At 48.0% G+C, this 12,127-nt stretch overlaps 1 protein-coding gene across 1 annotated transcript in view; it reads left to right on the plus strand.

Moving 5' to 3' along the window:
- LOC119977765 (dynein heavy chain domain-containing protein 1-like) overlaps positions 1-12,127 on the plus strand; it is a 459,774-nt gene that overhangs the window by 198,928 nt on the left and 248,719 nt on the right. The window contains exon 19 of the mRNA XM_038818968.1: positions 9,347-9,563. Coding sequence (XP_038674896.1) covers positions 9,347-9,563 — 217 coding nt within the window. The remainder of the gene's footprint in view (positions 1-9,346; positions 9,564-12,127) is intronic.

The raw sequence follows: 12,127 nt of genomic DNA on the forward strand, positions 1-12,127 counted from the left end.
CCTTCAGGATACAATGGACCTGAACTCCCAGATCTCTCTGTACATCAATTTTCCCCAGGACTCTTCCATTGACCATATAGTCCGCTCTTGAATTAGACCTTCCAAAATGCATCACCTCACATTTGCCTGGATGAAATGAAATGAAATGAAATGAAAATCGCTTATCGTCACAAATAGTCTTCGAATGAAGTTACTGTGAAAAGCCCCTAGTCGCCACATTCTGGCGCCTGTTCGGAGAGGCTGGTACAGGAATTGAACCCGCGCTTCTGGCCTGCCTTGGTCTGCTTTCAAAGCCAGTGATTTAGCCCTGTGCTAAACCAGCCCCTATTGAATTGGATTGAACTCCATCTGCCATTTCTCTGCCCAACTCTCCAATCTATCTATATTTTATTGTATTCTCTGACAGTCCTCCTCGCTATCTGCAACTCCACCAACCTTAGTATCATCTGCAAACTTGCTAATCAGACCACCTATACCTTCCTCCAGATCATTTATCTTTATCACAAACATCAGTGGTCCCAGCATGGATCCCTGTGGAACACCACTAGTCACCTTTCTCCATTTTGAGACACTCCCTTCCACCACTACTCTCTGTCTCCTGTTGCCCAGCCAGTTCTTTATCCATCTAGCTAGTACACCCTGAACGCCATACGACTTCACTTTTTCCATCAACCTGCCATGGGAAACTTTATCAAACGCATATATATCTTGGCCTTGGAGGGAATGCAATATAGTTTTATCAGAATCATAGAATTTACAGTGCCGAAGGAAGCCATTTGGCCCATTGAGTCTGCACTGGCCCTTGGAAAGAGCTCCCTATTTAAACCCACACCTCCATTCTATCCAGTAAGCCAGGAACCCCACCTAACCTTTTGGACTAAGGGCCAATTTAGTATAGCCAATCCACCAACCTGCATATCTTTGGATCTCCTGCTGCTTGTCAATGGGATTTCCCAATGAAGCCCCCCCCACACCACTGGGAGACCCACAGGCGGGGGTGCGCTGCCGACGTGAACAGGAAATCTCAACGGCTGGGGAATTCCGGACAATATTTAACTACCGTTTGAAAATTTTTGGAAAAGATAACAGTTTCACAGGGACCAGTGCTGGGCCACATCTATTTACAATCTGCATTAATGATTTGGATGAAGGGATTGAAGGTATGGTTGCTAAAGTTGCCCACGACACAAAGGTAAGAAGGAAATCTGCCAAGAGGCAGTGGAGAGTCTGCAAAGTAATCTGGGCAAGTTAAATGAGTGGGGGAAAAATTACAAATGGAGTACAATGTGGGAGAATGTGAAGTTCTTTGATTTGGCTGCACGGTAGCACAGTGGTCAGCACTGCTGCTTCACAGCGCCAGGGTCCCAGGTTCAATTCGTGGCTTGGGTCACTGTCTGTGTGGAGTCTGCACGTTCTCCCCGTGTCTGTGTGGATTTCCTCCGGTTGCTCCAGTTTCCTCCCACAAGTCCCGAAAGACGTGCTGTTAGGTGAATTGGACATTCTGAATTCTCCCTCTGTGTACCTGAACAGGCGCCGGAATGTGGCGACCAGGGCTTTTCACAGTAACTTCATTGCAGTGTTAATGTAAGCCTACTTGTGACAATAATAAAGATTATTATTAGATTATGATTATCAGAGATCTTGCGAGATGTTGCAATCTGGATCTCGCCCTCACTGGGTTAGCTTCACTTTAAAATGTCAGCGCCGTATTCTGCCATGGCCCAGGAACGAATACCCGCGCATCCCTGACATCTTTGTATCCTCATTGGCTACAGGCGAGATCCAAGAGAACTGGAGAATAGCTAATGTGGTACCGCTGTTTAAGAAAGGTAGCAGCGATAATCCTGGAAACTATAGGCTGGTGAGCCTTATGCCTGTAGTAAGCAAATTATTGGAGCGAATTCTCAGGGAAAGGATTTATACCCAGTTGGGAACAAATGGACTCATAAGCGATAGACAGCATGGTTTTGTGGAGGGGAGGTCGTGCCTCACTAACTTGATTGCGGTATTTGAGGAGGTGACAAAGATGATTGATGAGGGGAGGACGGTGGATGTTGTTTACATGGACTTCAGTAAAGCCTTTGACAAGAACAAAGAACAAAGAAAATTACAGCACAGGAACAGGCCCTTCGGCCCTCCCAGCCTGCGCCGATCCAGATCCTTTATCTAAACCTGTCTCCTATTTTCCAACGTCTACTTCCCTCTGTTCCCCACCCGTTCATATATCTGTCCAGATGCATCTTAAATGATGCTATCGTGCCCGCCTCTACCACCTCCGCTGGTAAAGCGTTCCAGGCACCCACCACCCTCCGCGTAAAAAACTTTCCTCGCACATCTCCCTTAAACTTTCCCCCTCTCACATTGAAATCGTGACCGCTTGTAATTGACACCCCCACTCTTGGGAAAATCTTGTTGCTATCCACCCTGTCCATACCTCTCATAATTTTGTAGACCTCAATCAGGTCCCCCCTCAACCTCCGTCTTTCCAATGAAAACAATCCTAATCTACTCAACCTTTCTTCATAGCTAGCACCCTCCATACCAGGCAACATCCTGGTGAACCTCCTCTGCACCCTCTCCAAGGCATCCACATCCTTCTGGTAATGTGGCGACCAGAACTGCACGCAGTATTCCAAATGTGGCCGAACCAAAGTCCTATACAACTGTAACATGACTTGCCAACTCTTGTACTCAATACCCCGTCCGATGAAGGCAAGCATTCTGTATGCCTTCTTGACCACTCTATCAACCTGCGTTGCCACCTTCAGGGTACAATGGACCTGAACTCCCAGATCTCTCTGTACATCAATTTTTCCCAAGACCCTTCCATTGACCATATAGTCCGCTCTTGAATTTGATCTTCCAAAATGCATCACCTCGCATTTGCCTGGATTGAACTCCATCTGCCATTTCTCTGCCCAACTCTCCAATCTACCTATATTTTATTGTATTCTCTGACAGTCCTCCTCGCTATCTGCAACTGCACCAATCTTAGTATCATCTGCAAACTTGCTAATCAGACCACCCATACCTTCCTCCAGGTCATTTATGTAGATCACAAACAACAGTGGTCTGAGCACGGATCCTTGTGGAACACCACTAGTCACCCTTCTCCATTTTGAGACACTCCCTTCCACCACTACTCTCTGTCTCCTGTTACCCAGCCCGTTCTTTATCCATCTAGCTAGTACACCCTGAACCCCATACGACTTCACTTTTTCCATCAACCTGCCATGGGAAACCTTATCAAACGCCTTACTAAAGTCCATGTATACGACATCTACAGCCCTTCCCTCATCAATTAACTTTGTCACTTCCTCAAAGAATTCTATTAGGTTTGTAAGACATGACCTTCCCTGCACAAAACCATGCTGCCTATCACTGATAAGTCTATTTTCTTCCAGATGTGAATAGATCCTATCCCTCAGTATCTTCTCCAACAGTTTGCCTACCACTGACGTCAAGCTCACAGGTCTATAATTCCCTGGATTATCCCTGCTACCCTTCTTAAACAAAGGGACAACGTTAGTAATTCTCCAGTCCTCCAGAACCTCACCTGTGCTCAAGGATGCTGCAAAGATATCTGTTAAGGCCCCAGCTATTTCGTCCCTCGCTTCCCTCAGTAACCTGGGATAGATCCCATCCGGTCCTGGGGACTTGTCCACCTTAATGTCTTTTAGAATACCCAAAACTTCCCCCTTCCGTATGACAACTTGACCGAGAGTATTTAAACATCCATCCCTAGCCTCAACATCCGTCTCGTCCCTCTCCTTTGTGAATACCGATGCAAAGTACTCATTAAGAATCTCACCCATTTCCTCTGACTCCACGCATAAATTCCCTCTTTTGTCTTTAAGTGGGCCAATCCTTTCTCTAGTTACCCTCTTGCTCCTTACATACGAATAAAACGCTTTGGGATTTTCCTTAACCCTGTTAGCCAAAGATATTTCATGACCCCTTTTAGCCCTCTTTATTGCGCGTTTTAGATTCGTCCTACTTTCCCGATATTCCTCCAAAGCTTCATCAGTTTTGAGTTGCCTCGATCCTATGTATGCTTCCTTTTTCATCTTGGCTAGTCTCACAATTTCACCCGTCATCCATGGTTCCCTAATCTTGCCATTTCTATCCCTCATTTTCACAGGGACATGTCTGTCCTGCACTCTAATCACCCTTTCCTTAAAAGACTTCCACATTTCAAATGTGGATTTACCCTTAAACAGCTGCTCCCAATCCACATTCCCTAGCTCCTGCCGAATTTTGTTATACTCTGCCTTTCCCCAATTTAGCACTCTTCCTTTAGGACCACTCTTGTCCTTGTCCATGAGTATTCTAAAACTTACAGAATTGCGATCGCTATTCCCAAAGTAATCACCGACTGAAACATCAACCACCTGGCCGGGATCATTCCCCAATACCAGGTCCAGTATGGCCCCTTCCCGAGTTGGACTATTTACATACTGCTCTAAAAAACTCTCCTGGATGCTCCTTACAAACTCTGCTCCATCTACGCCTCCAACACTACACGAATCCCATTCAATGTTGGGGAAGTTAAAATCTCCCATCACAACCACCCTATTGCTCCGACATTTTTCTATAATCTGTCTGCATATTTGTACCTCTACTTCATGCTCGCTTTTGGGAGGCCTGTAGTAAAGTCCCAACAATGTTACTGCACCCTTCCTATTTCTCAGCTCCACCCATATTGCCTCAGTGCTCGAATCCTCCATCGTGCCCTCCTTAATAACAGCTGTGATATCATCTCTGACGAGTAATGCAACTCCTCCACCCTTTTTACCTCCCTCTCTATCCCTTCTGAAGCATCTATACCCTGGGATATTCAGTTGCCAGTCCTGCCCTTACCTCAGGTGCCTTATGGCAGACTGGTACAAAAGGTGAAGTCACACGGGATCAGAGGTGAGGTGGTAAGATAGATACAGAACTGGCTCGGTCACAGAAGGCAAAGGGTAGCAGTCGAAGGGTGTTTTTCTGAATGGAAGATTGTGACTAGTTGGGTTCTACAGGGATCGGTGCTGGGGCCTCTGTTGTTTGTAGTATACATAAATGATTTGGAGGCAAATGTAGCCGATCTGATTAGCAAATTTGCAGATGACACCAAGGTTGGGAGAGTGGCAGATAGTGTTGAGGATTGTCAGAGGATACAGCAGGACATAGATAGGTTGGAGACTTGGGCAGAGAAATGGCAAATGGTGTTTAATCCAGACAAATGTGAGGTAATGCATTTTGGTAGGTCTAATATAGAGAGGAAATATACTGTAAATGGCAAAGCTTTTAGAAATATAGAAAGTCAGAGAGATCTGGGATTACAGGTTCACAAATCTTTGAAGGTGACAGCACAAAGTGGATAAAGTAGTCAATAAATACTTACCTTCATTGGACGGGACATCGAGTATAAAAACTGGCAAGTCATGCTACAGTTGTATAGAACGTTGGTAAGGTCCTGCTTGGAATATTGCACACAATTCTGGTCGCTACACCACCAGAGGATGAGGAGGCTTTGGAGAGGGTGCAGAGGAGGTTTACCAGGATGTTGCCTAGTCTGGAGGGTGTTAGCTATGTGGAGAGGCTGATTAGACTTGGACTGTTTTTATTACGACGGAGGTTGAGGGGCGACCTGTTAGAGGTTATGAAGGGTATGGATGGAATGGAGGGGCAGGCACTCTTCCCCAGGATGGAGGGGTCAGTCACCAGGAGCATAGGTTTAAGGTCCGTGGGAGAAAGTTTAGAGGAGGTGTGTGAGGCAGGTTTTTTTACGCAGAGGGTGGTGAGTGCCTGGAACGCGTTGCCAGGGGAGGTTGTGGAAGCCGATACATTAACGGCATTCAAAAGGCATCTTGACAAACATGGATAGGATGGGTATAGAGGGATACGGCACTAGGAAATGCTGAAGGTTTTGGCCAAGGTGGGTATCATGACTGGTACAGGCTTGGAGGGCCGAAGGGCCTGTTCCTGTGCTGTATTGTTCTTTGTCCTGGGAGGCCTCAGCATGACACTGGTTAGCACTGGTCCACACAAACATGGGCCAGGCATAACATCACTTGGAGGGATTCCCTAATCTGTCGGAGGCCCCCACGTGGTCAGACCCTGGGCAGGGTGATACCCTGGCACTCCCGCTGCCACCCGGGCACCTTGGCATTGTCTGGCCTAGCACTGTCAACTGTGCAGCTGCCTCCCGGGTGCCAGGCTGGCACTGCCAAGGTGACTGGCTGCCAGGTTGTCCATACCGGGGATTGGATCCCAGGTGGAGTAAGGAGGGGCTCAAGGACCCCCTAACAGGTAAGTTGGGGCATTGGGTAAGGTCTTGAGGCCGTGGAGGGGGGGAGGGGGTTGAGAGATCAGGGTCGCATTTAAAAATGTCACCCCGATTTCTCCCTGTACTTCTTGGAAGTGAGGTAAGTGCGGCCCCTGCGGTGTGTACCTCACCAAATCCGAGAAACACCTGGCAAACACCGAGAAACACCCGGCAAACGCCGAGAAACACCCGGCAAACGCCGAGAAACACCAGGCAAAAACCGAGAAACACCCGGCAAATGCCGAGAAACACCCGGCAAATACCGAGAACCACTCGGCAAACACCGAGAAACACTAGGCAAACACCGAGAAACACCCGGCAAACGCAGAGAAACACCCGACAAACACCGAGAAACACCCGGCAAACACCGAGAAACACTCGGCAAACACCGAGAAACACCCGGCAAACGCAGAGAAACACCCGACAAACGCCGAGAAACACCCGACAAACATCGAGAAACACCCAGCAAACGCCGAGAAACACCCGGCAAACGCCGAGAAACACCCGGCAAACGCCGAGAAACACCCGGCAAACGCCGAGAAACACCCGGCAAACGCAGAGAAACACCCGGCAAACTCCGAGAAACACTCGGCAAACGCCGAGAAACACACCGGCAAACGCCTAGAAACACCCGGCAAACGCCAAGAAACACCCGGCAAACATCGAGAAACACCCGTCAAACACCGAGAAACACCCGTCAAACACCGAGAAACACCCGGCAAACGCCAAGAAACACCCGGCAAACATCGAGAAACACCCGGCAAACGCCGAGAAACACCCGGCAAACATCGAGAAACACACCGGCAAACGCCGAGAAACACCCGGCAAACATCGAGAAACACCCGGCAAACACCGAGAAACACCCGGCAAACGCCGAGAAACACTCGACAAACACGGAGAAACACCCGGCAAACGCCGAGAAACACGCGACAAACACCGAGAAACACCCGGCAAACGGCGAGAAACACTCGACAAACACCGAGAAACACCCGGCAAATGCCGAGAAACACCCGGCAAACACCGAGAAACACCCGGCAAACGCCGAAAAACACACGGCAAACACCGAGAAACACCCGGCAAACGCCGAGAAACACTCGGCAAACACCGAGAAACACCCGGCAAACGCCGAGAAACACTCGACAAACACCGAGAAACACCCGGCAAACGCCGAGAAACACCCGGCAAACACAGAGAAACACCCGGCAAACACCGAGAAACACTCGACAAACACCGAGAAACACCCGGCAAACGCCGAGAAACACACCGGCAAACACCAAGAAACACCCGGCAAACATCGAGAAACACCCGGCAAACGCCGGGAAACACCTGTCAAACACCGAGAAACACCCGGCAAACACCACGAAACACTCGGCCAACGCCGAGAAACACCCAGCAAACGCCGATAAACACCCGGCAAACACCGAGAAACACCCGGCAAACACCGAGAAACACCCGGCAAACATCGAGAAACACTCGGCAAACACCGAGAAACACCCGGCAAACACCGAGAAACACCCGGCAAACATCGAGAAACACCCGGCAAACGCCGAGAAACACTCGGCAAACACCGAGCAACACCCGGCAAACACCGAGAAACACCCGGCAAAACGCCGAGAAAAACCCGGCAAACGCCGAGAAACACACGGCAAATGCCGAGAAACACCCGGTAAACGCCGAGAAAAACCCGGCAAACGCCGAGAAACACCCGCCAAACATAAGAACATAAGAACTAGGAGCAGGAGTCGGCTATCTGGCCCCTCGAGCCTGCTCCGCCATTCAATGAGATCATGGCTGATCTTTTGTGGACTCAGCTCCACTTTCCGGCCCGAACACCATAACCCTTAATCCCTTTATTCTTCAAAAAACTATCTATCTTTACCTTAAAAACATTGAATGAAGGAGCCTCAACTGCTTCACTGGGCAAGGAATTCCATAGATTCACAACCCTTTGGGTGAAGAAGTTCCTCCTAAACTCAGTCCTAAATCTACTTCCCCGTATTTTGAGGCTATGTCCCCTAGTTCTGCTTTCACCTGCCAGTGGAAACAACCTGGCCGCATCTATCCTATCTATTCCCTTCATAATTTTAAATGTTTCTATAAGATCCCCCCTCATCTTTCTAAATTCCAACAAGTACAGACCCAGTCTACTCAACCTCTCCTCGTAATCCAACCCCTTCGGCTCTGGGATTAACCTTGTGAATCTCCTCTGCACACCCTCCAGTGCCAGTACGTCCTTTCTCAAGTAAGGAGACCAAAACTGAACACAATACTCCAGGTGTGGCCTCACTAACACCTTATACAATTGCAGCATAACCTCCCTAGTCTTAAACTCCATCCCTCTAGCAATGAAGGACGAAATTCCATTTGCCTTCTTAATCACATGTTGCACCTGTAAACCAACTTTTTGCAACTCATGCACTAGCACACCCAGGTCTCTCTGCACAGCAGCATGCTTTGATATTTTATTGTTTAAATAATAATCCCGTTTGCTGTTATTCCTACCAAAATGGATAAGCTCACATTTGTCAACATTGTATTCCATTTGCCAGACCCTAGCCCATTCACTTAACCTATCCAAATCCCTCTGCAGACTTCCGGTATCCTCTACACTTTTCGCTTTACCACTCATCTTAATGTCATCTGCAAACTTGGACACATTGCCCTTGGTCCCCAACTCCAAATCATTTATGTAAATTTTGAACAATTGTGGGCCCAACACGGATCCCTGAGGGACACCACTAGCTACTAGCTACAAACACCGAGAAACACCCGGCAAACGCCGAGAAACACCCGGCAAACATTGAGAAACACCCGGCAAACATTGAGAAACACACGGCAAACACTGAGAAACACCAGGTTCAATGTGCCCAAAACAGGACTCTTTTTTTCCTGCTAAATCCTGCCCCTAGTGATTGCTTCATACTGTGAGATGGGGCAGGACATTTGTGTGTTGCTGTGACACAGAGAGCATCAGTGTCCTGATAAGTCTGTGTATTGCACATTCTCAGATGTTGATCATTGTCCCATTTTTTCCAGATCTTGACCACAGCCCAGAAGGAGTTTGAACTTCAGGTACTCCTAAAGTCAGTGGAGACATTCTGGCAGAATTGTGAGTTCAAATTTGTCACACACATCGCAGTGGTTCGTTATCAGAAACCAAACCCTGATAGATCCCAAAGACGCCAAGGTGGAAAACTTCATCAACCTGAGCAGGAATGGGCAGCCAAAAACAGTGGAACATTAACTCTGATTGGTAAGAATGGACCGGCCTAGCCTGGGAGCTGAGGAATGGGTAAAAGTCCAATGTGCTTCGACATGATCATATATTTCACATGGTCAACACAAACTCCTAGCTCACCACCCAACTGTCCATTTTCTGGGCAAAAGAGCTCCAGTGTGTTCAACCTTTGCTGATCACAGTACCTCTCCATTCTGACATTGTCCTTCTCAACCTTTGCTGATCACAGTACCTCTCCTTTCCAACATTGTCCTTCTCAACCTTTGCTGATCACAGTACCTCTCCATTCCGACATTGTCCTTCTCAACCTTTGCTGATCACAGTACCTCTCCTTTCCGACATTGTCCTTCTCAACCTTTGCTGGTCACAGTACCTCTCCAATCCGACATTGTCCTTCTCAACCTTTGCTGATCACAGTACCTCTCCAATCCGACATTGTCCTTCTCAACCTTTGCTGATCACAGTACCTCTCCAATCCGACATTGTCCTTCTCAACCTTTGCTGATCACAGTACCTCTCCAATCCGACATTGTCCTTCTCAACCTTTGCTGATCACAGTACCTCTCCAATCCGACATTGTCCTTCTCAACCTTTGTTTCTTATTCAACACATTTAAACTTTTTTATAAGATGCTGAGGTCCTCCAAGTACCCCTGACCAAGGTTCTATATACGTTTAACATAACGTCTCAGTTCTATCTCTCTAGAATTGAAACCGCACTATACCTAATTTGTTGCCAATGTAAAGAAGTTTGATTTTTGTGAATACATTTGAAGTTTATGTGAATGTTTTGGTCATCCTCCCACCTCTGAGATTAGCACTCAGTGCAACTCGTCTCTGCATCCGTGTGTGATGTCAGGGAGATGTGTTTATATCTTTATTTGAAGTGTGTGATGTAAATATATCTAACTCTTTTTCCTCGAGGAACACCTTATTATAAACATCTTTGCAATATATATAAATGACATGGAAGAAAATGGAGCAGGTCTGATTAGCAAGTTTGCGGATGATACTAAGATTGCAGGAGTTGTGGACAGTGATGAAGATTGTCAGAGTATACAACAGGATATAGATAGGCTGCAAAATTGGGCAGAGAAATGGCAGATGGAATTTAACCTTGCAAATGTGAGGTGATGCATTTTGGTCGATCCAATTCAGCTGGGAACTGTAAAATAAATGGCAGAACCATCAGGAGCATAGAGACACAGAGAGATCTGGGTGTGTAGGTCCACAGAGCCTTAAAAGTGGCAGCACAGGTGGAAATGGTGGTAAAGAAAGCATATGGCATGCTTGCCTTCATAGGGCGGGGTGTAGAGTATAAAGGCTCGAGAATTATGTTACAGTTATGTAGAACGTTGGTTAGGCCACATTTGGAGTACGGTGTCCATTTCTGGTCACCGCACTATCAGAAGGACGAGGAGGCTTTGGAGAGAGTACAGAAAAAGTTTACCAGGATGTTGCCTGGTATGGAGGGTATTAGCTAAGAGGAGAGATTAAATAAACTGGGATTGTTCTCCCTAGAGAGACGGAGGCTGAGGGGCGATCTGATAGAAGTTTATAAAATTATGAGGGGTATAGATAGTGTCATGTGAGAGTGCCTTTAAGAAATGGATGTTTAAGCAATGTACCTTTAAGAAATACAGTGATGGCCGGCGAAGGATTTTGCTACAGTGGAAGGACGCGAGGCCCCCAAGCGTGGAGACCTGGATCAATGACATGGCGGGCTTTATTAAGCTTGAGAAGGTTAAATTCGCCCTGAGAGGATCGGTGCAAGGGTTCTTTAAACGGTGGCAACCTTTCCTCGACTTTCTGGCTCAACGATAGGGTACTGGGACAGTAGCAGCAGCAACCCGGGGGGGGGGGGGGTGGGGTGGTGGGGGGTGGGGTGGTGGTGGGGGGTGGGGTGGTGGTGGGGGGGTGGGGTGGTGGGGGGGGGTGGTGGTGGGGGGGGGGTGGTGGGGGGGGTGGTGGGGGGGGTGGTGGGGGGGGGTGTGGGGGGGGGGGGTGGGGGGGGTGGTGGGGGGGGTGGTGGGGGGGGGGGGGGTGGGGGGGGGGGGGGGGGGTGGGGGGGGGGGTGGGGGGGGGGGGGTGGTGGGGGGGGGGTGGTGGGGGGGGGGGGTGGTGGGGGGGGGGTGGTGGGGGGTTGGTGGGGGGGGGTGGGGGGGGACGTTGATTATGTTAACTTATTTTATTTAAATTTGGTTTATCTAATTTTAATTTATGGTTAAGTTCTCTTGTTTGGGGGGGGTGGGGGAATGTGATACATGTGATGTTACGGTATGGGGGGAATTGTGGGTGTTATGGGGCTGTTAGTTGCATATTACTGCTTTTTGCTATACTTTTTGTTATATTTTCTGCAAAAAATTCCAATAAAAAAATTTTTTTAAAAAAGAAAAAAAGAAATACAGTGATGTCAGAGTGTGGGTGGAGCTGGGCTTTTAGCTCAGCCATTTTGAAGTTTTTAGTTTCAGTTTGAGAGAGCAGCTGAAAAGTGCCTGGCTGGTTTGCTGAGAGCTGCAGGAAGGGAAAGAGCTGGTCTGGTGGTTTCTGCAAATCTAAAGACTATAAATATTTTGAATG

Source organism: Scyliorhinus canicula, chromosome 14 (assembly GCF_902713615.1).
Source record: "Scyliorhinus canicula chromosome 14, sScyCan1.1, whole genome shotgun sequence".
NCBI lineage: Eukaryota > Metazoa > Chordata > Chondrichthyes > Carcharhiniformes > Scyliorhinidae > Scyliorhinus > Scyliorhinus canicula.